This window comes from Cryptomeria japonica, chromosome 11 (genome assembly GCF_030272615.1).
Source record: "Cryptomeria japonica chromosome 11, Sugi_1.0, whole genome shotgun sequence".
Classification (NCBI taxonomy): domain Eukaryota; kingdom Viridiplantae; phylum Streptophyta; class Pinopsida; order Cupressales; family Cupressaceae; genus Cryptomeria; species Cryptomeria japonica.
Window position 1 is genome coordinate 349,466,887 of NC_081415.1, and position 27,669 is coordinate 349,494,555.

A 27,669-nucleotide genomic window follows, 5' to 3' on the forward strand; every position below is an offset into this window, starting at 1 on the left:
CCAACTTCCCAAAGTTCTCTTCTTTCTACAACAATCCCAACTCAAGTTTTTGCTAAAGTCAATTCTATGATATTTGTAACTTCTTCGAAGTAAAACTTATATTGGTTTTGTTTTCTTATGTTCTAAAAATTCATGATTTTAGTTTTGCTATATTGACTTGCATCCTAACCATTTTGCAGAATCTCTCAAGAACATAAAGCTGCTCTTGAAGGCCGAGAGCATCCGCATAGAGGAGAAGCCTAATCACATAGCGCTATTTTTTGAATGACGCTCAGGGGGTAATATCAACTACTTGAATCCCTTCGTTAACATCATGGAAAATGGACATCATCTAGGGCTGAGCACTGGAGGAGCTTTCGCCTCGGGTATTTAAGGAAGGTGAACTTTAGCTGGCAGGTTAGAAGTTCTGCTAATTTGGTGGAGGCCATGGCCGGGTGGTATAAATTCTTATTTGAAGCCGGGGATGAGGTGGAGAAGAGCAGCGGGGAGAGCTCTCATGGTTGGAAACTCTTCTCAGCATTCCTCAATCTTATGACAAGAAATAGGCAAAAGCAGCGCAATGGTCTTCCTTTGCGTCTGCCCTACACCAGGGTTCCGCCGTAATCATCTCACTCTTTTCTTACGTAGTTTACTATGAATGCAATGATGCTGAGGTCCAGAATCACTGTAATGCGTTTTTTTACAATCATATTATTATTGTACCCTACATAGTTGTTATAACATGCTTTGTTTCGGTCATGAGAGTTTTTGAATTTTCCATAACGACTAGAAGCCGAAGCGGATGATATTTAATAACTTTCACAGTACACTGCAATATGCAAAAATTCAAGATTAATGTGAGGACATGTAATATTAAACATTCACGAATTATCTACAAATCATATACCCTTCAGAAGACAGAAAAGTGCAATAAGGGCACACATGATAACTATCCGTGCATTTTTTCCCCTCTAATAATGCCGCTTTTCCAATATATGCAAGCAAGCTTAGATTCCTGATATATTGTAGCACATCAAACAACATCTTTCTAACAATTTAGAGATCTTGTAAGCCTCCTGCCTCTTATTGTTATGTTGGATTGGTATTAACATGCGCTGTCCATAAATAGCTGTTGAGTTCCCTTTTGAAAACTGGTGCGCTGACCACAGCGCACTAGCTCTATAATAAGCTCTTTAAAGAATAGAAAAAATCAAATGCATTTTACAATAAAGCTGGTTGCATTTGTGTCTTCTCAATCAACAACATGAAAAGAAAATAGAAAACTGAGGTCATCCCCTCCAACGACTATTCATTTTTCTCAGAAGTGAGGAGTTTCTCAACTGTGGGGTTGCAAGAGCATCTGGGCTTACAAGAAAACTTGCATCACCCAAAAAAAATTATCTTTTTTCATGTTTAATTTGGTATTTTTTGGTTTAAGTCGGAGTATCAAGAACATCTTGTGGAGTGTTGTAAGAACAAAATCTTCATTTAACAATACTTGTTTCCATTTCAAAAGTTACAAGCAAATATGTTGTTTAATATACTTTTAAAGAATTATATTTTGCATAACTTCAAGGTTTGAAGGGTTGAAGGTGTCCATTGGCATGCTAGAGGGAACTTGTAAAAAACAATTATAATTTTTCTCAATTTGGATATCTAGAGCGTAAGGCAAGTGACCTTTGCATTCCATTCTTGTTTTAGTTTTTCATTTCGGGTGCCTAAAATGAAGGGAAAGCTAGTGATTTTTGAGAAAATAATTAAGGATTTATCAATTTCCAATAAGTATGACTTAATTTATGATTTCATTCATTTTTCAAAGACATCTATAGAAACAAGGCGTTGGATATGGTGCAACAAGCTTTAGTGTTGTAATTGGAAGCATTTAATAATGAATTTTAAGCATACATAGAGGAATTTTAAAAGACAATTGGAGGGAAATGAAAGAGCAGATTTGGATGTCTTGTCTTAGTGCTCACAACGGTTCTAATCTCTATAAAATATAGGACTTAATTATACTACACGGAAACAATTTGTTGATGGGGAAATTCATCACACCCGTCAACACAGAATAAAATGCACCGAGTACATCCTATTCTCTCTTGTATAAGGAAATCTTGTATGCCCTTAGACTATCCAAACATGTTAACCTCAAGATTTCTAATATCAGGTCATGACTAAGCTTAGGATAACTTAGGGCTGATGTGATTCACTGGTAATCACAAGGGGACTTATACGTCTAACAAGCTGTCCTACATCTGATATGGCTATCTGATTGATGCTCCACTTTTCAAACTGGATAAAATAAAGAGCAAAGGGATAGGGTTTAGAGAACCTAGGGGCAATGATAGTAATGGCTAATGCTACAAATAGATAGATTTTAAATAAAACTAGTTCCTGCTTAGCCAGAGATAAACTCACAACGCCACAAAATATAGTGTAATCTCCAAAGGAAAATAAAATGATTTTCAAACCATGAACATACAGTAAGTACCCAATTCTGGTGCATCTTAATGGACATTCACAGTTGAACTAACAACAATGAAAGGCTTAGACTAAACATGCATAGAGACTTATAGTCAACTAATCTCTAATGGTATGAAAAATCGATCAGACATCCTCACACTTCGCCAGTAAAATCTTTGAACTTTATTTAACTTGATGAATAGGAACCATGCAAACAGGAGAAGGCAAATGTCAAAACACCATGCTTCGATGCTTCATTCACTTGCTTTAACTGCCATTACAACAATTTCTGGTCAACAATTCCTACTCTATTCTAGTCCTACTTCTAACTTCTAATTTCTAAATCCTACAAATTCTAACCCTTCTACAAAAAATCTTACAATGAGAGAGGCACCGACCTTTTATAGATTTTATATTTTGGGTCAATGGCTAGGATTCAGTCCATTCAATGGCCCAGATTTCCTTTCAAGAAACCCTAACAGCTTCTAGTAACAATCTCAACAACTTCCAACCACTTTTCAACTACTTCCCAACTGCTTTCAATTAACCCTATTAGATGACAAAAGCTCATGGGACTCAATACACAAAAAGACAAACTTGGTAGCTAGGTGAACAACTAACTTTTGGCCCCTTTCTTGAATTGCATTAAGTTGGGCCCAAAAGTTGTCATTTTACAATAAAATAATTGTCATTACAATAAATTCAAATTCTTGTCATCTCTAGCTGTTCATTCTCCATTTTTTGCATGTCTCCTGTAGCATTAGTGTGTCTTGTCACTGTCTCCTAGAGTTCTGAAAAATGATATCATTGGGCTTTCTACACTGTGGTAGTGGTTCTTTGCAACTTTGTGGCGCATCCCTTGACATTTTCAGGGTTTTGACCTTGAATTTGTTTCCCGAATGGGTTGGACCCTTGGCTCCTCTGGGCAGTCCCTTCCTTCAATCTTGTGCTCCAGATTTCCATCTTTCTGCTTCATTGGTGGTATGGACCTGCAAGGACAAATAATTCATTATTTCAAGCGTTTTTGGAGTTAGTGCTTTCTATACCTTTCTTATTTTTGGTCTTGAATCCACTATCTTAGTGTGCTATTGAGAGATTGGTTGTCGTGCAATCTTGGACTTAAGGCAAATTCTATGATCACATGCCGGATTCTAATTTCATAAGCCACCACCAAATTTTGGATTGGAACTCAAGTTATGGGGGAATTCCTGGTGATTGGAAACCTTTTGTGAATAATTCTTATTTCCAATTTCAATGCTATCACCAATTTTAGGCTTGATAGGTGCAAGGTTGGGCTGAACCTCGCCGCTGGGAACATTTTTGGGATTAAGGCTTAATTCCACTTTTCAGTGCTAGTACCAAACTTGAAGGGTATGGGGTAAAGCTCGGTCAAAACCATGGGCTAGGAAGACATTTAGAAATGAGAACTACTCTGATTTTGAGCTCATAATACTGAATTTTGAGCTGCAACTCTGTTTGCTCATGAAAAGACCTTGATACTCTTCCCAATCATGACTTGGATTGCTCTACCTTAGACCGAACCTGAAGTGCCATGGAGAATATCAGTTTGAAAGCTTGGATTTTGTCCTTATCCTGCAAGCTCGGTCAGAAGTTTGGTCTTGGGAACATTTTAAGGAACAAGGTCTAATCCTATTCTGCCTGCCAATACCTAATTTCAGACTGCAACTTAAGTTTTAGGGGGAAACTTCGGGCTGAACCTCGGCACTGGGAACATTTTTGGTATTAAGGCTTAATCCCACTTTTAATGCTACAACCAAACTTTAGGCGTGATGGGTGAAAGTTCGGGCTGAAGTTTGGGTTAAGAAAGGTAAAGGTCTAATCTTATTCAACTCTCAACCACTGGACTTGCTTCCAATTACTTAGGCATAGTAGCATTCTTAGGGTTTCTTAGAGTCCTTTTGGACCAATTTTGGCCTCTCTTGCATGGTGGAAATCAGAAAATTCAGATCTTGGGTTGGTTTGCTGCGAATTTTACTTCAGACCCTTTGACTCAGACCTGAAATCATCACCCCAATTTCAGATTTTTGAATGATAAAGTGAAACTCTGTGCAAACTTTGGTCTTTGGAAGGTTTTAGGGATAGGACCTAATCTCATTTGAACTGTGACCACCAAATTTGGTGAGAGTGTGAAACTCGGTGATAACCTCGGGGTTAGGAACATTTTTGGGAACAAGGGCTTAGTCCTTATTTATGTCAAACCACCGAATTTTGGGGGAGCAATATTGACTTAGCAGAAATTTGAGGATTCGAAAGTCCCTTTTTTGGACCAAGTTTGGTCTCTTTTGCATTAGAAAACTCAGACCTTTGACCCAGATGGAAGCATTGTCTGAAACCGGGACCTTTGAATGGCAAAGTGGATCTTGAGCTGAAATTCAGTCAAAAGTTCGGTGTTAGGAACACCTTTAGGATTAAGAGCCTTATTTCAAACTTTAAGGCAAACACCGAACTTGACTCCCTCCTTTTCTTCATTTACTTAGTTTCTCTCATGCTCAAACCTCACCCTGATTCTCTATACACCTCTCTCTCTCTCTCTCTCATGCTAGCAAGGTAGGAAGAAGGAGAAGAGGGGTCGCTGTTGGAGACGGGGAGTGTGTGCACAACACAACACAATCAACAACGGAAAGGTTGGAGAAAGAACTTGCAAGTTGCTCTAGAGGATTGCATAAGGAAGAATTTGAGAAATTAACTTGCCAAGAGGAGAGGAAAACAACAAAAAGGAGAAGAGTTTTGGAGGTGTTCAAGGCAGCCAAGAGAGTTGTAGAATGAAGTTAAAAATCAGATTTTAAAAGAAGAGTGAAGACATGAACATTTGAAGGCATGAAGTTCTTAAAAACCTTGGAAATTTTTTGAATTTTGTCTATTGTTGAAATCCTCATGTATGTAATTGTTCTAGAGGAATTTTGCTGTATAAATATACAAACCTTTGTAAAATTTTTGAATTTTGTCTATTGTTGAAATCCTCTAATACGTAATTGTTCTTGAGGAGCTTCATTTTATAAATATACATATGAATATAATAATGATATATGTTTTAGATTTTGTTGCAATATATATGTTAATGTGGGTTGGATGATATGTTAAGGTTGCAAGATTGAGCAATTTGATAAGATCCCCCCAAACTTGTCTGCATTAGGGTCTTACAAATTTTCTCTTTGATAACTACTGAATGGTATGAAAGGCAAAGGTTCTAATGAAAACATATTGTAAACTCTTCATCGGAATCGTTTGAAGTTACAAGGATCGGTGTGGCCTTTGATCTTATAGACCATTCCAAAATGTGCAAACCTAAGGCGTTGACAAGTGGCGGATTCTACAACTTCCTTGTGATTGATCCAAGTGCAACCAAGGAAAAAATTATAAGATAGAGGGAAGTTAAAAATCATGACTTGAGTAGATAGAGATGAGGAGCTAGAGCTTGACAAGCATTTTAAATGGTTTTGAAATTGCTAGTGGGTTGACTTAGCTTCTTTATAAATTCAAACGAAGCTACCGATTGTAATGTCCCCAAATGGGACCCTCTTATATTCTGACCTAGAACCACAATTTTAGTGCATACTAAATACAATAGAGGGACACTATTGTCAACTAAGCTTGGTCTGGAACCTGCACAACAGGTGAGTCAACATTTCCATTATGCTATGATAGATCATATATTCAACATTCTTTATATATTGCCCGGTTTATATGAAGGATTTGTGTCATGTCCCCTCTCTAGTGCCGCTGTAGCTCAATAAACAACTCGCTAAGTGTAAGTTTTCCTCCAACACTTAGTCAATTTTATTGAATAAAGAGGAGGTTGTTTTCAATAAGGTGGCGGGGTCCATGTTCACTAAGTGACTCCTGATTTTCAGTAATGAGGATGGGGCCATTGCAATTCATTATCCAAACATTTTCTTTAGATTCCTTATCCTTTATGGAGGGGGCGCTAAATACATAATTGATGAATACTTTTAAGAGAAAAGTATTATCACTGGAATTAATTAAGAAAGCCGCCTGATTTATAGGAATTAGGGTGGGCGTGGATTTTAGGTTTGATTGTCTTCTTAAGGCTGGAGAAGAGTTAAGGCGGGGATATTATTGATGATTCTGATTTTTATTATTTCTCTTTGCCTGCCTGGGACGAAAACCCCATGATAACCAACTTGGATGGCCACCCAAGGTCTACATGTTAGTGTAACTGCGTGGGATCAGCATCCAGCATCCGTTGAGGATCGCAGTAGTTTAATCAGCCATGAAGTTCAGGATTTAGGAAGTCCACAACTCATTCCAGACTTCTAGAAGTCACCGAGTTCTCAAAGTTTCATGAAGATTTCAGGGGTACAAACAGCTATTCGCGGACACTAAGTTTTGTGAGTGCTTTGGAGAATATGTAATAAGGTAGAACATGTCTTTAGACAGTAAATTTCTTAATGGTTCTGTTTATTTCATTTCCAGTTTACTTCCAGAAATCTGAAAATCAATAAAAATGTATTTGCTGCATCTAGCGTAGAGTTTTTGTTTGTTTTTGCTTGTCAAAGGATATTTTAGTGGTATCAGAGCTGGTGATCTTGCCAACCTGTTGGTGTTTTAGTATTGCATGTCAGTTTTGGCGACTACCCAGATCCTGCATGTCAGTTTGGCTACTACCCAGATAGTTGCATGTTGGTTATGAGTGTTGCATGTCACTTCTAATCAGTTGCATGTCAAAATTTATGGTTGCATGTTGTTTCTAATCAGTTACTTGTCAGAATCTATGGTTGCATGTTACCAATAATCTGTTGCATGTTAGTTTGATTTGGTTCTATGCACTCCAGAGGAGTTGGAACTCACAGATACAATACAAGGAGTAGGTTTGGGCAGCGAGAAGAAGCGGAAATTGACCCATTTGAATCAAAAATGGGTGACAGAAGGGAAGCAAGCCCACTTAGAGATTTAAATAATCAGTTGGACAATTTTTTGACAATGTTGTTTGCCTCATATGGGTAAACGATTAAACGTAGAAAGTAAATGCACAAAACATAATTGAAATATATTAAAGAACCAGTTTCTGTATTAATTCAACAGTCCATGTACATCAAGTGCTTATAACATTACACCCAGATACGACTATGATGATGACACTAAGAAGGAAAGGTATGCAATATGTAATACCCGAAGGGGTGCAACCAACTGTCGCATCCAACTGCCCTTTGGGACGACTAACTGACTACCGTAACTCATTATTACCGACGACAACATAACATAATGATTATTCCCGGCAACATCATCCTCCCCAAGAAAAGAAGTCGTCTCTAGACGACTTAATACAAAATAGAGATGATGTTCATACATTAAACAGAACCAAGGTAGAGAACTGCAGGAATTGCTGACGCTAGTGGAGCTCGAAACTCATACACCTACTGCGTCCTTGCCTGAAAACCCTTTTTTGCTACCATTCGATGCTCAAGTGCGGATTTCACCATTATTGCATCCGCAAGGAGTTCTTTTTTCCTCGACATCACAGTCCTCCTGTGCCTAAACCAAACTTGATTGCAAAACACGCTTTTTAGTCTCAGCCTCCACCAACTGCTACTCAAATGATACTGTCTCCCTAGCCAATTTGTCCTCGATAGCCACCCGCACTGCCCTCTCGGCATCCAACTCCTGGGTACGCTGAGCTAAGTCTCACGCTACTACTGCCTCCAACCTGGTGGTCAATTCCTCCCGAGCCCTCTGTGCATCCACCAAGGCAACCTCACATCCAGTCGAGACATACTCCGAGTTCCTCAAAGCGTACCATTCATGCCTGGAAGTGGCCACAACCTTTTGGCACAAAGGCTAGGAGACGCCTCAAATCCTCCATCACACTCCCCAAAGGCTGATAACTAAACTGAATAACTCCCTGGTGTTGTATGACTTTGCGTTCTTGTAATGCCTTCCCTCAAACTCTGTTTGTTCGCAACCTCCAAATCCGTCTCCCTCTACGGCTTATGGCTTCCCGCCAATGCTTAGCTTCAGGCTTCTTTCTCATAGTACGGACAACCCCAACACTTACCGTGACTTCTCTGATGCCTTCGCCCAACTCAAAGAGTGTATTGTAGCTCAAAAATAAACTGGGGGTTTGGGGCAGCGCCCTCGCCGCCAACACCAATTTACCACCTTCAAAACCACACGGAAGTCCATGGCGCACATCTTTTTTGTGATATTTAAAGATGCCAAAAACCTTCTTCTCCACTCTAATTTTTTCAGCATCCCGACTCCAGACTCCATCGAATGATTTTTCAATCTGTTCATCTTTTTTTTTTTTTTCCACGTGCGATGACCACCGTTTATCCCTGTCGTGCCGTGGTATTTTTCCTTTCACCCTCTTTTAAACCGCCGTTGCCGTGCTCCTTCAGGCCTACGGACTGTAATGTCTCGAGCCTGTACAGAGGTTATCTGTCGTACGATGGAGTGGTGAGCCGTACGGCGACTGGGTCACCCGAAGCTTGGTGTCGTACGATGATTGGTCTCCCGTACGGTGGCTCGGAAGGTCATACGGTGGATGAATACCCGCCGAGTTCCGCCCTCAAAGGCCGGTGACTTCCGTCGACAATGGTGCACCGCACGAGGTCCCACCGCACGATGGTGCATCATACGGTGTCCCACCGCACGGTGGTGCATCGCACGGGGGTGCACCGTACGGTGTCCCACCGCCCCTCCCCACCGCACGGTGGTGCACTGGACGGTGTCCCACCGCATGGTGGTGTACTGTACGGTGTCCCACCGCATGGTGGTCGACCGTGGTGGTTCCACCTTAGGGTGTCCCATTGCACGGTGGTCTCCCGTGGTGGTTCCACCACCACTTGCAAAAAATATATATTTATTCATTTTTTTCATATATAGATATTTTGTTTTTCAATTTATTTTCCTAATCTAATTGTCCAGAGAGTATTCGGCTCGGGTCCCGTGCCTCTGGGATCGCTCTTCATCCTTCTCGGTTTGCCTCGCCCGAGAGTCTCCCGCTTTGGTCCTGTGCCTCTTGAGTCGCTTGCCCGGCCTCTCGGGTCCCCTTCCATCCTCTCAGGTCCCCCTCCAGACTCTCGGGTGTCTTTCCAGCCTCTTGGGTCCCCTGCGCGCTTCTCGTGGTAGGGTTTCAATTTGGACCCGTTGATGGCAAGTTTATTTTCAATGGCCATCCGAAGATCTGGAACCATAAATTCTACAGGAACCACGCTCTCCTTCCTGTACATAAGAAGAAGAAGAAGAAGAAGAAGAATAAAGATTTTGAAGGCTGCGACTTTCCGCACAGGGTTCCAATCGTTGCCGACACGAATGATCTTGGGATTATCTATGTCACCGAGGTTTGTCTCCTTCAATTTTACCTCTTGATACCTGATGGGTTCTTCCTTTGGGAACTAGTGTGCGGTGGTGTCACTCACACGGGCGTCTCCCTTCCAATATTCCGGCAGGTACACCTCCTCTGTTACTTGCTCTGGTTCCTCTACTTCGAGCCTGTAGCTCTGGAACATTTCGTAATCCTCCATTTGCCAGTGAAAGAGCCTGTTCAATGACCCCGTCTCATCCTTGGAGCACTCTCCTAGTTTGAGAATCCCTTCGTTGTTGGGCTCCTTGCAGCCCCGTCCTTCGTCCCTCAGGTCGCCTTCTCCTTCACCCTCCGATTCCGAAGATGATGCCAGTTCCTCACTAACCAACTGCGTCCCAAGGTCTATGATAAACTTCCTCCATTCTCCATAGACAGAGTGTTCTTCTTCCAGTTGTGGGTGGCCTTGGCTGCCACCAGCCACCCTCTCCCTAAGATCGCATCATACCCTTTTTTCTTTAGTGGGATTACCACGAAGTCTAGCATGAAGGGTTGCGTCCCGATGGTAACTTGCTGGCCCATCAGTGTCTCGATGGGTTTGATTCCATGTTGATCTGCTTCCAGCAGATTGAATGTAGGTGGCCACAGCGTCGACTTCCCCAACTTCCGCCAGGTTTCTTTTGGAAGAACATTCACTCCCGATCCACCATCGACGATGGTATCGGTTAGAATGGTGCCAAGGATACCCATCTCCACAATGGCTGGGTTCCTTCCAGCAGCATGGGATCTATTGCAGACCCCCTCGGAACATCCGTGCGGTGGTTGGTATTGGTGCGTGGTTGGGAGAGATTATTCAGCAATGCCGTTCGTAATTGAGGCATCGTCTAGAGGAGATCGTGTACCTTCATAGGCACCTCCAGTTTTAAAATTTGATTTAGTATAGCCTCCTCCGCCTCCGGTCGGCTGGAAGTACCTGCTGTACCCTTCGCCTTCGCTCTCTCTCGTATCTCTTTCTCAATTTCTTCCCGTGCTTCTCGTGCTTCCCGTACCCTTCGCTTCTCTGTCTCTGGGTCTGGGCATGTTGCTTGTTTGGTTTGGGCGTGGGTTACGACCAACACTTCCTCTTCTTTGGTTTCCTCGATATTGAGCAAGTTGATGCCGGTCTTCGGGCAGGTGGCGTCTTCGTGGTCTCCTGGTCCGCACCATTTGCACAAATATTGTGTGGCCTCTCCCTTCGAGCAGTCTTGGGCGAAGTGCCCCCACTGGCTGCATGCTCTGCATTGTATCATCGGTCAGCCTTTGGAGTCGTATTGGATCCGACTCCTTGTATTGTTATTGTTGTTATTGTTGTTTCGCCCTCCCCACCAGTTATCTCGGTAGCCTCCCGATGTTGCATTGTTGTTTGCCTGGGAGCTGCCGATACCGCTCGATGTAGTTGGTTGTTCCTGCGTAAGCAATACTTGTTGGTTTCGCGTTTTCATGTTGTATGGGCACTCCTTGATGGAGTGTCCCATCACTTGGCAAATCTCGCAAAAGGCCGTCTTCGGACAAGTACCCTTCATATGTCCTTCCTCTTTGCACTCCGTGCACCATACATCCCCTTCGGTTTGACCCATGCTTCTCATTGCTTTAAATTCTCTCCTCATTCGCTCCATGTCTTTCTGGAGTGCTTGCACCTTTTTGCGGGACTCGCCATCGCTGCTGCTTCCCTCAGAAGAGTCATCATCCTCGGACGAGCTATCCTTCTTCTTTTTCTTCTTAGATGTCCTGGTCTCTCTCTTGAGATCCATCGCTCTATCATATGCATCTTCGTACGAGGTTGGTGGAACAATTTTCATCTTCTTCCGGAGGGAGTGTTTCAGTCCCTCCACGAACCATCTCTTTTTCAACCCATTCGCTGGTTGACTCTCCATTTTCCCCAACAGTTCCTTGAGCCGCCGACTATAGGCTCAGACCGTCTCGTTCTTGTTCTGCTTTGTGCCATAGATTTCGGCTACTATTTCATTGTCATCTCTGAGGAGGCGGAACTCTATCTCGAAATCCTTCTTCAGGTTGGGCCATGTGCCGACTTTGGCCTTATCCGTATCGGAGTACCAGTCGATGGCCACTCCCCTTAAGGTTGCTGGAAATTGTGTTACCCATTCGTCCTGGTCGGTAACACCGTTCGCTGACCATATGGTTTCGCAAGTGCGGCAATGGCGGACAGGATCTTCCTTCCCGTCGCCGTTGAACTTTGGCAGCTTCTGTTTACTTGCCATCCCACCGCTGGGTCTCGCTCCTCCGGTGCCTTGTGTGCTTGTACCTGGTGATCCTCCGCCTCCACCTCCTGCACTTGACCCTCCACTCACTCGTGGGTCCTCTGGAGAAGGTTGTTGAACCTGAACCGAACAAATTGCCTCCCGTACAGTACCCTTGTGCTCCCCCGACACCGTCGGCCATACCGTCACCTTTGGTCGTCTCCCTCCGGTTGGTTGTCTCCCTCCGATTGTCCTCTGAAATGGACAAGTTCTTTAGTAGGTCTCTGGTAGCATCGATTAGGTTTAGACTTCGCCTTGTTTGTTCCACCAACTCTTCGCGACTTCATACCCTACGGTGGTATTCTGGTGAACTATAGAGTTCTCCTTCAACACCCTCCGTGACTCCTAGGTTCACTTCGGGCATCCCTACGACAGTGTAGAGAGTGTAATTCTCTCCGTCTATCTCTGCCTCTGCAACCTCCGTGACACCTCCTAGGTTCCCTTCGAGCAACCCCTCGGCCGGTCGTCCCTCGGCAAGTTGCCGTAGCCTACGCCTTCGTTCTATTTGCTGTTTGAGATTCAACGCTCTTTGTGCCACTTCCCATTCGTCACTTTGTATCTTTTTATTTTTGTCCTTATTTAGTATATTGGGCATAAATCACTTCCGTACATAGCAAGCACACACCATGTACACAAAAAAAACAAACAAACTTTTATTATTTTCCCTTTTGGCCACAATTTATGTCAACATTGTGTCGGGATTATTACAGGGTTCAATTTTCCCTTCGCCTCTTGCCATCACGCTTTGCGTCCCAACGACGATTGTTTTCTTCGTACTGTCGGAGGACCTGTTGGCGTCGCTCCTCACAGGCAATCTCCTCCAGGCGGGTTTGCTGTGCCAGTGATGCCTGTGCAAGCAACTGGGGGAGGTGGTTCATCAACCGATTCGCTGCGGGGCTAACTTCCAGTGTGGTCCACACGGCACTTGTTGGGACATCAGCCTCCGTGGCCTCTCTTCGGACGTAGGTCTCGATGGCCACCTGAAGCAGGATTGAGAATTCGCTCGTTGCAGTGTCTTCTCCGTCGTAGAGCTCCATTTGTGCGTCGTCGGCCTCTGGGTTGATCTCACCAACGGGTAGGCCCATCGTGTCTGTACGCCATCCGCTCCTTCCTTTCCCGAGTGTGTCTAGGCAATGGCGCCAAATGTTTGCCACATACGGGTAAACGATTAAATGCAGAAAGTAAATGCACAAAACATAATAGAAATATATTAAAGAACCAGTTTTTGTATTAATTCAACAGTCCATGTACATCAAGTGCTTATAACATTACACCCAGATACGACTATGATGATGACACTAAGAAGGAAAGGTATGCAATATGTAATACCCGAAGGGGTGCGACCAACCATTGCGTCCAACTGCCCTTTGGGACGACCAACTGACTGCCGTAACTCATTATTACCGACGACAACATAACATAATATGACAACATAACATAATGATTATTCTCGGCAACAAATGTTTGCTCACCAACAACAACAGACAATGCAGTAGTTTCAAGACAGAATGATTGCAGCCATGGGACAACTGAGATCTGGTCGTTCTCGATCAAGGAGGTCTAGTAGTCATCATAGCCGTGATAGTAGACATCGCAGCCATGATAGTAGACATCACAGCCGTGAAAGTGGTCCTCATAACCGTGAAGGTAGTCGACATAGCCGTGGCGAGACAGGACCCAGAAACCAAGACGGAACGGCTTTCAATGTTGTAAGGACAGCAGACACAAAGTCTGATCGATCATTGCGTTCCAATTTCTTACCTCGACAAAACGGAATGGAGCCCATCTTGGAAGAAGAAGTAGACACTCAAATCACAGATGATATCTTGATGGCACGAAATGAATATATGCAGCTGCCAGCTGATGTAAGGCAGCTAATGAACTTAAATCACTTCATGAACCAGCGTAGGGACAAGGCTAGGAATCGTTTGGAAAGACTAGACAGGAGGCCTAGAGGACCAGTGAGGCAAACCTTCCCGCCATTGGAATACAAAGATGCCTTGAATAAGATAAATATACCAACCTTTGATGGAACTAGAGAATTATCAGCAAGATCATGGGTTCACAAGTTGGATACCTTCTTGCCACTCAAACCTATGGAAGAGGAAAAAGAAATCCAGGTTGCTACCATGCACTTGGAAGGGGTAGCATATGACTGGTGGCATCATGAACTCATTTCCTAGGACCATGCCATGATTCAATCATATGAATAATTTGTTAATAGGCTGATTACCCGTTTTGACAGGAAGGATATAGAGGTATATTACAGGGAGTTGGCCTAGTTGAAGCAAACCGAACAGCTTGAAACATATATCAATGAATTCCAGAAGATTGTAGTAATGGTTCCAGATATGCCTCAGAAGAGGGTCACAATGCTCTTTGTGGAAGGTCTCAGTGACAAACTAAAAGATCTAGTGAAAGCTCATAGACCTAGTTTGCTTGATGATGCTATTGGTTTGGCAATGGATTTGGAGATTACAACTCCATATCAGCCTCCAAAGAAAGAGTTCAGCTCTTGGAAAAATGATAAAAAGGGCCAAAGTCAGCAAAAAAACACAAGTTTTAATCAGCCCAGAAGCATACCTTCAAAGGTTGACCAAGAGTCACGAAATGAACTACAGAGGAAGAAACTATGTTTCTCTTGTAAAGAGCCTTGGGAACCAGGACACCGCTGCCTTGGAAAAGGTAAACTTCATTTGATTGAAGTGCATTCAGAGGAGGAAAGTCAGGATGAAGTAGAGGACAATTATGAGGTAAATAACACACAAGGAGATCAGCCGAAACAGATTGAGTTGGAAGACACTATTGTTAGAGAAAACCCACACATAGCTACTCTTTCAGGCATTCCGAGAGGTAGACCTTTCCGACTGAAAGGAGTCCTTAAGGTGCAGCGAATGGTATGTTTAGTGGACAGCGGTGCCACTCATAACTTTATTGATGAGGGCTTAGTCAGTAGACGAGGACTACAAGCAGAAGAATTTCCGGGATTTAATGTGATTGTGGCAGATGGTTTTCCCTTGAGTTGTACCCGTGTCATACCACAGCTGAAAATTCAGATGGAAGACTATACCTTAACAGGAGACTTCTATGTTCTTGGTCTCAGTAATGTGGATGCTATTTTGGGTCTACAGTGGCTTGAATCATTAGAGAGGTATGTTCAAGACTTCAAACAGATGCAGTTAGAGTTTATGGTTGAAGGTAAGAAAACCATACCGAAGGCTATGGCAGATGGAGGACCAAGAGTGGTCTCAGCAAAACGAATGGAAACCCTCTTCTGCCATGATGACATTGAGTGGGCAGCTCACTGCTCTGTTTCTAACAATGCTGCCACAAATAAGGAACCCTCTTACCATGTTGATATACAATCTATGTTAGATAAACATGGTCTGGTGTTTGGAGATATTCCTCCAGGATGTCCTCTTGATAGGGGATTTGAGCATGTGATTGAGCTGGAAGAAGGTTCAAAACCAGTTATAACCACTCCTTATAGGCATCCTCGTCACTTCAAAGAAGAGATCAAAAAAACAATTAAGGAGTTTCTGAAGATGGGACACATACGGCCAAGTTCTAGCCCTTCTGCATCTTCAGTAGTGCTGGTCAAGAAAAAAGATGGCACATTACGTATGTGTATTGATTATAGGGCACTGAACAAAAGAACTATTAAGAATAGATATCCTATACCCAGGATAGATGAACTTTTGGATGAGCTGCATGGTTCAGTTTTCTTTTCCAAAATTGACCTACGGTCAGGTTATCATCAGATAAGTGTGAGGGAAGAAGACATTCAGAAAACAACATTCCGCTGTCATTTTGGGCACTTTGAATTCCTTGTCATGCCCTTTGGTCTCACAAATGCACCAACAACTTTTCAATCTTGTATGAATCACGTTTTCCGTGAGCAGTTGAGGAAGTTCGTATTAGTATTTTTTGATGATATACTAATATATAGTAAAACTTGGGAAGAACATTTGCAGCATTTAGATACTGTTCTAAGTATCATGGAACAACAATCATTGTTCGCTAAAACTTCCAAGTGTGAGTTTGGAATGTTAGAGATTCTTTATTTAGGACACGTGATTGGTGTTGAAGGGGTAAAAGTTCATCAGGAGAAGATACAAGCAATCGTAGATTGGCCACCTCCTAAGAACATTTCTGATTAGAGAGGCTTCTTGGGCTTATGTTGCTACTATAGAAGATTTGTACAAGGCTTTTCCCAATTAGCTTCTCCCTTGACTGATCTTACAAAGAAAGGGGCTTTTCAGTGGTCTACAAAGGCTCAGGTTATCTTTGAGAAGCTCAAGGACATCATGAGCACATGTCCTGTACTAGCACTCCCTGACTTCACGAAGCCTTTCATTGTGGAATGTGATGCTTCAGGACAGGGAATTGGAGCGATGCTGATGCAGGAAAGACATCCTATTGCGTTTGAGAGCAGAAAGCTCAAAGATCCAGAGAAATTGTACTCTACCTATGACAAAGAGATGTTGGCTATCATGGCCAAGTTTCGACAGTATTTGGTGTGTGCAAAATTCACTGTTAGGACTGATCATAATAGTCTGAAGTATTTTTTAGAGCAAAAAGATCTCAATGAACGTCAACAAAAGTGGGTAAGTAAGATTCAAGCATATGATTTTGAGGTGGAATATATCAAAGGAAAGAAAAATGTGGTTGCTTACGCACTTTCTAGAAGACCCACTCTATGTTCACTTTCAGAAATTTCTGCTGATTGGAAATCGCAGCTGCTGTCCGAATACACTAAAGACTCCTTTGCTTGTGATATAGTGGATGGAAAGGTACATGATGATAGGTATGTCGTTGTGGGGAAAGTAATATATTACAAAAACAGGATCTACCTTGTACTGGGGTCTAGACTAAAGTAGAGAGTTATAAAAGCGTTACATGACTCACCTCTGGCTGGACATCAGGGGTTTTTCAAAACTTATAGGCAAGTAAGAGAGAGATTCTCTTGGAAGGGACTTAAAGATGATGTGCTACAGCATGTCCGTGAATGTTTGACATGACAGCAGAATAAGGGAGAGCACACTTTTCCGGTAGGTCTTTTACAACCATTACCCATTCCAGAACAAAAGTGGGAGGGGATATCTATGGATTTCATCACAAGACTTCCACGAGTACAGGGAAAGGATTGCATTTATGTAGTGGTGGATCGACTAACAAAATATTCCCATTTCTTCGCCATTGCTACAGATTACTCAGCTTCTCAGGTTGCTGATTTATTTTTTCGGGAAGTATTCAGAATGCATGGTCTCCCTAAAACCATTGTCAGCGATAGGGATAGCAGATTTATCGACATATTTTGGCAGGAGTTATTCCGCTTGGCAGGGACAAAATTGACACCCAGTACCAATTATCACCCTCAAATGGATGGGCAGACCGAAATTGTAAACAAATGGGTTGAAGGCTATCTTAGAAACTACATTTCAGGACAGCAATGTGCTTGGGTCAAATGGTTGCATTTAGGTGAGTATTGTTACAATACTACCTACCACATGACTATTGGGATGTCTCCGTTTAAAGCGTTGTATGGGTATGAAGCTTTGTCATTTATAGATTTGGTTTTTGATGATAGCAAAGTACCCCGAGCAAAAGAAACCATACAAGGTTACCAAGACATTCTCAAAGCATTGAAGGACAATATCTCACAGGCTCAGAACCAACAGAAAATGTATGCAGATAGACATAGAGTCGAGAGGACCTTTCAGGTAGGAGACTTGGTTTTCCTACGCTTGCAGCCCTATAGGCAGTCTTCTTTGAAAAGTAGTGGAGCGGAAAAGTTGAAACCACGGTTTTATGGGCCATACAAGGTGCTAAGGAAAATTGGAGAAGTTGCATATGAACTTGAACTACCAGTGGCCAGTAGGATCCATGATATTTTCCATGTGTCTTGCTTAAAGAAAGCATTGGGGCAGCAAATAGTTACCTCTCCTGAATTGCCACCATTGGATGAAGAGGGGAAGTTGATTCTTGAACTTGAGGGTATTGCAGATTGGAGGGAAAAGAAGTTAAGGAACAAGACTGTTCGTGAATATCTAATTAAATGGAAAGCGTTACCATTGGATGATGCTTCTGATGCTTCTTGGGAAGGTGAGGAGATACTACAGCATCCAAACCTACGATTGCTTGTGGACCAGCAATCTTGGGAAGAGAGGACTGTCATGTCCCCTCTCTAGCGCCGCTATAGCTCAGTAAACAATTCACTAAGTGTAAGTTTTCCTCCAACACTTAGTCGATTTTAGTGAATAAAGAGGAGGTTGTTTTCAATAAGGTGGTGGGGTCCATGTTCACTTAAGTGACTCTTGATTTTCAGTCATGAGGATGGGGCCATTGCAATTCATTATCCAAACATTTTATTTAGATTCCTTATCCTTTATGGAGGGGGTGCTATATACATAATTGATGGATATATTTAAGGGAAAAATATTATCACTGGAATTAATTAAGAAAGCTGCCTGATTTATAGGAATTAGGGTGGGCATGGATTTTAGGTTTGATTGTCTTCTTAAGGTTGGAGAAGAGTTAAGGCGGGGATATTATTGATGATTCTGATTTTTATTATTTCTCTTTGCCTGCCCTGGGACGAAAACCCCATGATAACCAGCTTGGACGGCCACCCAAGGTCTGCATGTTAGTGTAACTGCGTGGGATCAGCATCCAACATCCGTTGAGGATCGCAGTAGTTTAATCAGCCATGAAGTTCAGGATTTAGGAAGTCCACAACTCATTCCAGACTTCTAGAAGTCACTGAGTTCTCAAAGTTTCATGAAGATTTCAGGGGTACAAACAGCTATCCGCGGACACTAAGTTTTGTGAGTGCTTTGGAGAATATGTAATAAGGTAGAACATGTCTTCAGACAGTAAATTTCTTAATGGTTCTGTTTATTTCATTTCTAGTTTATTTCTAGAAATCTGAAAATCAATAAAAATGTGTTTGCTGCATCTAGCGTAGAGTTTTTGTTTGTTTTTGCTTGTCAAAGGATATTTCAATTTGACAACTCTTTCTTTCCCTACACTTGTCCCCATTATGGAGCTTAAGGAGAACCACACAAGGCGCCTCAAGTCTATCCCTCTCCAACAAGCCCGAGAGCACCAAGGACCTCGTCAACTTGGCCTCTTGGCCCACACTCGGGGTTGGTGTACCTGCTGGAGCCTAGTGCTTTTGCTTCCTTGTATTCGCCTTCCATAATTGGATGGTGAGATTGAAAGGTATTACAAACTCCAATATATAATTTACTTAATTGTCATATGAATAGTTAGTGATAGAAAGGCACTATTACACTGTCATATATATTGCAGTCTATATTAATATTACTATTAAATTCTGCATAAGAACATCATCAGGCGTTATATATTAAGCATACATATTAAGCACTTCCCCATGCATACCACCAAGAACAAGGATGTTACTGCCTGTAACTTAATAACAGTTCTGATCTGATCTGATTGATTCCCTTTAGTGTTCTCAGAATGACCAGAGAACAATGATCTTATCATTTAGTGTTATCATAAATAGCAATTGAATGTTATTCATACTATCTAGTGCTATCAGAAGAGAACAGTGATCAGATTATTTAGTGTTAACATAAATAACGAATGAATATGATTCATACTGTCTAGTCCTCTAGACTAGAACAGTGATCATGTCATTTAGTATCATCATAAATAACAAGTGAACAATATTCAGACTAACAATAGAACAGAGATCGTAGTTGGCAAGTGAATGGTAACAATACTGAACCCATAGGTTGTTGTGAACAAGATTAAATTTATTCTAATTCTTGCTGAGTGTTACTGTTTGTTACATAACATTAGTAGTGTATCAGATCATACCTGGAGTCTTTCTTATGGCTTAGAGGCAACTTACAATTGCTGTGGCGGTCTTAGTTACTTCTGTTGTGTGAGATATCATTCTCCCGATTTCTTTCTTATTTCCTCCGATGCCTTTTTTTTTCTGAACTTTCCACCCCCTTTTCCTATCCTCCCTCTCGATGCTTTATAGGAGCAAGGGAGGGTGATGACTCAAGGAAGAGTCACCACTATTCAAAGGGGCTGACTTTTCCAAGGAGTTGCTGCCTTAGGATCACATGGGACCCCTTTGGAGATTAGGGGACCCATTTATTAATTTATTTCATCCAAAACATTTCATGAATACCATCATCTAATAAATATTAATTAATTAATAATATTATCAAACAAATATTCATTAATTAATATTTATCAAATAATATCATCAAACAACATTAATAAAATAAAATATTAATTAATTAATAATAATATCAAACAAACATTCATTAAAATATTAATTAATTAATAATAATAAAATATTAATTAATTAATAGTGATTGCTATATTTATTTTATTTGCACATAATGAATATTTAAATTAATAAATAAACAATTAACAATATTTTAATTGCTATATTTAAGTTATATTCTTTGATTGGAAGAAAATATGATGATCAAGGACGGGGCATGACGCCGATGCCCCTAAACCTTCATCAGCAAGGATGCCTTTGACTTGCAGATGACTTTTATGTCTCCAATGAAGACATTGATCAAAAGAGGTGGACAATCACCTTGGTATAGGATCTTTTCGGAACTCATTGTTTGAATAGGAAACTTCAAAGACAAAGTTTGTTCAGTAGTGCAATTGATCTCAATGGAAAGGTCCACATTATTGCAGGATAATTTAATTATTATCGTGTAATGTGGAATTTTGGCTAGCTAAAGGTGGTCCTAGAATGTTCATTTTGGTCAGTGTTTTCATAAGCATTTTAAAGACTATAGTGCTCTGGAAATCTCCTCTCAAGTTTAAGGAATGGGCCTTTGTGGAATAAGATGGTCAATTCCACAATGATGATGGTGATGAATAAATTAAGCACCCTTTATCCTAATGTCAACCTTCGCAATTCTGGACTCTTTCCAACTGAAGTGCCTGTGCAATCCATGGACTCTACCAATAGAAGTGCCTAGGAAAGAAGTAATAAGTTTGAAACAGATCAAGATAACAAATAATTTAAATGTAAATCTCCCATTAGGACAAAATTTGAGAGAGATGCTTTTCCAAAATTTGTTTTGGAACAGCATTTATTGAGAGTAATCTTGGACGACAGCCATAAACTTGAATCTTCATGAGAGTGAGTGGGAGAAATAAATTAATTTAATTGTCTTCCCAGCCTTTAGATTAGCATATACTCATTTAGAAGGCTATAATGGGTTCAAGACTCCAGTCTGTCACGTTGCAGCTAGCTGACATTATTCTGATATTAATTTTTTCTGATGTGTGATAATCACTTTCATAAAAATAGAAGGCCCAGCAAATCAGATGCGTCCACAAACCCCTCCCAGGTGTACCAGTCCAATAAAACCAAATGTTTCTTGTGAGCACTTTCCAACAAATAAGCAGATATAAAAGTAAAGAAGATGAAGTCCTGATCCTTTACCCTGTTTTTGCCTCCTGCAAATATTCCAAAGATATCATACCCAGTTTTGTTTTTGTATATGCTCTTTGTATTTGTAGTCCATTTCTGTTCTCAAGCTTGTCTATGTTTCTCCTTCTCAGGGTGCATATTTTTAGTGCCTTTTTGGCGTTGGCCCCAGTTTGAGTCAAACAATTTCAAAGCTAAAAGCTGCTAAAACAATATCTGTTCAACAATAGGTACGCTCCTGGTCTCCTGCAGTATGTTAGAGGGATATTGTAGAAGCACAATCAGGAATCGGCTCTGTACTATTTGAGTAATTGTAACAGTGGTTTGTTATCACATTTTAAATACAGTTCTATGGTTAAGTTTTCAAGTCGAGGAGTGAATTTGTTTTATAACACAATGTGTTATTCTATGCAATCTTTGTGGTTATCAATGCAATATTCACCTTGTTTTCAGCTCTAATTATATGGTAGCTAATGGAATGGATCCACTTTTCCATTCCTGACATTGAAATGTTTTCTATCTTTTCTGCATCATGCATTTTCTGCTTGCCTTTAGATGCTAATTTGTGCTTTCTCTGTGATCACTAGATGCATGTGCTTGGCTCACTGGTATTGACCTCTCTCATCCACCTTACTATCTGTTATACTGACACAGTCGGAGACTCTTTTACCCAAAGGATTTACATATGGTGGCTAATGGAATGGACCCTCTCTTCAATTCCTGACATTGTAATTTTGTGTATTTAGTTTGCATCTGACATTTTCTGCTCGCCATCAGATGTTCTTTTTTCACTTTCATTGTGATCACTAAATGGATGTGCTTCACTCTGCCACTGGAATTCACCTCATCTGACCCCCTTACTATCTGTTATACTGACACAGTTGGGAGACCGTTACCAAAGGATTTACATATTGGTCAAATGTCAAGGAAGAGTGTCAACATTTATTTTGATGTTTTCCTTCTGGAAGTTTATCATCACAGTATGTTCTTATCGACCATATTTAAGTCTCTTTTGTAAATACGCAAATAAGTGTAGATCAATGTGTTAGAATCTGTGATTAACAAAGTGATGAAGTGGATAAATAGAAGTTGGCATTTCTGTCTGATCTCTGTATATATTGTATTCTAAGATCTGTGTAGATTTAGGTTATATTTGCTGTTCTATTATGTGCTAGGATTTTGAGTTGAATATGAATAGCAACACATCAGAATTTTATAATTTATCTCATCTGCCTCTCGCTAGGTTGGTGGACATGCATGTGGACTAACAAGAGTGTTGTGCCTCAGTTAAAAATAAGATAAATCACAATTGCATTGTTTATAAAAATACAAACCATTTACATGTGTTCCACCCTAAAACATCAAGAAAAGCCATGGATATGAACCTCAGTTTAATTAATGCTAATTGTCACAATACCTGGTTTGACATCCATGATATATCAAGATCAATGAAAAAGATTATATTTTAGCCAAACTGGAAACCCTCCAACTTCTAGAAACCTTTTCTCATAAACTATAGTTATTCATTTTCCTTGCAATAACATGAAAATGGTCTTGCTAAATTCTAGGAATACCAATGAATTTGAGTGATCTAGCTCCCCACCTAGAATGAGAGATCAAAGCTATCAAACCACATTCTTTTCTGGCGTTCATGTTCTTTGTATCTGAAAAGTGGGGATTTGAAAGTGCTCATGAAAAGCTTCTCTAATTTCTTTGGAGTTTTATATTGTTCTAATATCCTTTAAATGAAAGGATAATTCTGTTAGCTGACTATTTTAAAAATATCAAAGAACTTTTTGGATATTTGCTGATCCTATATAGTCCAGTTTTGCATTGATTCATCTTTTAACTTCTGGGCTTATACCTTCACTATCCTCATCTTAGACAAGGTTTGCAAATTAAGTAATGCCGTCTTTTAGTGTAATATTGGGGCCGTCTGATTCTAATATGTTTTTTTATGCTTAACCATGATTTTATGTCTCTTTCTTTGGCTCTCCCACCAAACATTGTCTGTCCTTATGTGTGAATTGGATGGCAATTTGTCACATAGTTTCTATTGCTTCAATGAAGTATTTTGCCTTTACTTTTCTGCCCTCTATCAAAGATAAGTAGGAAACAATGCACTGGAAGGTAATACTTAGCTTCCCTAGGTCTTCAGTCAACTCATGGAAAGGAACAACAGAATCTTCATGTTCATTGCATTAATTGAAGGCTATATATGCTAATCATTAATGTTCCATGGGGATTTTCTAGAGTGCCATGTATTGAATCTGAATAGGTTGTTGGTTGCCTCAAGTATCCTGCATGATCATTGACACCAGGGGAACCCATGGTTTTCTTTGCTCTCTTTAGATTTGATCATAAATGTTTAAATGTTGGTCTTTTTGTTTTGCTTAGTTTTCATTTAGTTCTAGGATGCTTTTCTTACTTTATATATGACTGAATATTTAATCTTTTTGTTGTCTCTTTTATCAATTAGGTCAGAATACTGAACATGCCTGATTTAAATTTTTTAATTAGTTGCTTTTGGGTTGAATTTCCATCTCTTAACAGATATTGTATCTTATGCCTTATAATATACTTCAGAATAGTCTAGCATCTAAATCACTAAATAGTTTCAATAGTCATTTTGCATTGACATTACCACTTATAAGTCATTTAGAAAATTCAGATTAGAACTTCAACTAGTCACCCTATATGTCTATGAGTTTATGTACATATCAGCATATAAATATCAGTGGTTCGATATAGCTGATTCTTACAAGTGTCTTCTCTGACTTGATTTACAGATCATTGATGGATATTGTAGATAAAGTAAATGAGCTATGTGAGGAAATGTCAGAACAAGTTTTATCAAGCTTGCATGATGTGCAAAAGAACTTACATTTCTGGCAGACTCGTGCAAAGGTCTATACTTTATAATGCCACAAACAGATTAGCTTCTCCTTTTGGTGTCCATAAATAAAAAATTTAATCTATCGTATTTGGTTTGTTTTGAGATTGTCAGGGAACAGATGCTGAGAAATTGCATTTTATGGTTTTTGAAAGAGGGCCATGGGCATTCTTTGAAGGAACTGCACAAATAATACGTGGATTTCTTATTGAGGGTTCTCCTGTGAAGCATTTGAGTCTTGCTGCTGCTTCTCAGATTTCAGAAAGAGTTGCAGAACTGACAGCATTACAATGCTATCTTGCAACTTTTATTGCTCAGGTTTTCAGAAAACACCTTTTAATTTACATAGATTTGAATCTCTCTTTAAATGCTGCAAAATATTTTCAATTAGTGCTATTTTTCTTGCTCAGTTTATTATTATCTTTGTGGTATCCACTTCCTCTCTGTCTACTTGTGCACCTTTTATTGTTCAGGCTTGTTTGACTATTCTTTAGTGAATTTTGTGCACAGTATGCTCTTCAATTTTTTGATGTTTTCCAGTTTTCTGTCTTATGTCATCCTTTAGGAATTGATACTAAGTTAATTATTGATAACGTTGAATGATATACTATTAAATAAAAGGGAATCAGTCCTGCAATTACATTATGGTGACTGACTTTAATAGCCACTCCAAGAAACGAATCAAGAAAACTAAACAGCTAGCCAAGAACTATCAACTAGGAATGAACCTTTGTATTGATTGGGAAAACTAATTTTCACTGTCAGACATTTTGAGCCTTAGTTTCTTCCCCTTTTATGGGGCGCCTCTAGGATTCTCCTCCTAGAAATTTCTTTGTAAATTGGTGTACTCTTGAGTCCCATTTACCTACTTTTGGTTATCTGTTGACATTAATATAATTTCTTTCTATCTTTTTTTCTCATCAACTGTCACTTCCACCTCAGCCTGATGGAATCTCTATGAGCTCAGACAAATAAGTATGAAGCATCGGAAATATTTAATGATCTCAATGATGGCAATGCACAAGTGAGAAGCATAAATCAAAGAACCAAACATCTGCAAAAAATCGCGATTATACTTGATTAATCGGGAGTCAGGGAGTTTGCCGATTTTTTCCCCGAAAAAATCGGATTTAATCGGTCAACCCTAGGTCAACAATTTTTCTGAAAAAATCGCCAAAAAAAAGTGAAAAAACCTCAATTTAAACCCCAAAAAAGGCGAAAAAATAGGTAACCCTAAACGGAGTGAAAACGACGAAAATTGCCTCGTTTCGCGCCTATTTTCCACGATCACAAAGCAGATAGGAGTCGAGGGCAGACGGAAATTATTTTCTTCAAGTCTAGTGCCTAGCGTTTGCTTAATTTCGGCCATGAATTTCGACCATGAATTTCGACCATGAAACTATTCTATGCAAGTCGAGGGCTATTGTTTTAAACTTTTAATATTTAATATCTCGATTTTTTTTGTTTGTTTTATTTTTATTTAAACTTTTTGCTTTTTCTAATAAAATTTATGTCTTCATATTTCAATTATTATTAATAGATATATTAAATCTTAAATGTTAAATAATGAATATTTTATAATTAAAATCTAATTTAAATATTTTAAATTATTAAATTAATTTTTTTTTTTGCTTTTTCTAATAAAATTTATATCTTGATATTTTACATTTAAACCATGTCTACTTGTTACTTAATTTTATTTTTTTACTAAATATATTAAAATTTAATATATTAAAATATTTTAATTATAAGATATTCATTATTTAACATTTAAAATTTAATATATCTATTAATAATAATTGAATTACATTTTTAAATATATTATATTATAACTTTAAAATTTTATTATAATGTATTCAAATTTAATATGATAGTGTTTTATTTTTATTGATTTATTACTTATATTTAAAAAAAACTAATTTATAAAGGCGAATTTAATCATGAATATTTTTTCGAACTTTTCCCCTTGTCGAATTTCATCCGAATTTAATGGCTATCGAACACGAACTTGAACTCGAACCTTGTGACATAGGGCGGGGAGGTGTTGGCATTTGACTGGTTGCAAGTTGAGGGCACCTGCTTATTTTTTCACCAAATACATTTAGCAGAAGCATTATTCAGTTTTTTATATTTTTTTTATTATCAAAATTTAGTGTATTAAAATTTGTTGTTATGAATAATGCTTACAAGCAATAATGCATAATGTAGGTTATTAAATGGAACCCATTCATTGAGACCCTTATCATACTAAAAAAGAACTATGCCTGTCCATCTAATGTTCATCCTATATATATTTCAATGTAAGTAAGCAATAGCACACTATTATTTTCAGGGATAAGAATATGCATAAAACCTATCAGACACCTCCAATTTCATCTTGCATTGAAAACTTAAAAGTGTGACTGTTCTTATATGAACCTTCCATGTATTATACATGGAATATCTTTTTGGTATTATGTTATAACTTTTAATAGGCCTTGTTCATTTTATTATTGAGGACAACAAAAACTAAGTCCTTGCATCTTAATACTTGAATATAGGCAAAACCATCATCATTATAATTGTTAACATAGAATCATATATAAGCCTACACTATGCTCAATGGGATTCAAATGTGCAACCAACAAATAGAGTTGTAAAAACAGATCTTAAAGTATCTTCAACTTGAACAAATATAAAGGTGTACAGATCTCATTTTAGATGAAACAATGGAAGACTACATGTTCACATGCCTCAACCTCTAAAAACAACAAAAAATGCTTCATTTATCCTCCCGAGATCTATGGCAGCTTGTGTTGATTTTTTGGAATTTTGTACATAGTTTACAGGTTGACTTTGTACAAAGTCACAAACTATATTGTAATCAACATTTTGACATCTATCACCATCTAGATTTTATTTATCTTGTGGTATGTTTTGTGCAATGTAATCAACGATATGAATATAAACAACGAAAATATATTTTCTACAATTCATGTGTTGAAGTGTCTATTTTATTTGCCTACAATATCTCTATGCTATAGAAATGCCCTTAAATATATAAAAAAGTTGTTTTTTATTATTTTTCTGTAATATTTAACGTTTTTTTTGTAAATCCAATTTTTTCCCCATTTTTTCAAAAAATCTTTTACTTTTGTTTTTCTGATTAATTCCCCAAACAATTAATGCTTTACCATAAATAATTGAATACAGGATGCAACATTTCCACAGGCTAATGAAAAGGCGTTTAAATAAAGTCTCAACCAGCAATGACTTGGACCAAGAGAAACATCATTATATCAGAGATTTGATCTCTATCTTGGTAAGGGAT

General features: G+C 39.4%; 1 protein-coding gene across 2 annotated transcripts; it reads left to right on the top strand.

Moving 5' to 3' along the window:
- LOC131855805 (protein DGS1, mitochondrial-like) lies at positions 1–27,618 on the top strand. 2 transcript variants are annotated; one of them, XM_059214846.1, is made up of 5 exons: positions 1–89; positions 180–599; positions 24,256–24,373; positions 24,474–24,677; positions 27,552–27,618. In XM_059214846.1, exons 2-5 carry the CDS (start codon positions 427–429, stop codon positions 27,591–27,593), a joined length of 537 nt encoding a protein of 178 aa, XP_059070829.1. In that variant the 5' UTR covers positions 1–89; positions 180–426; the 3' UTR covers positions 27,594–27,618. The 2 variants fall into 2 exon arrangements, with proteins under 2 accessions (XP_059070829.1, XP_059070830.1); XM_059214847.1 differs by lacking the exon at positions 1–89 and having other exon boundaries at positions 124–599.
- The last annotated feature ends 51 nt before the right edge of the window (positions 27,619–27,669 follow it).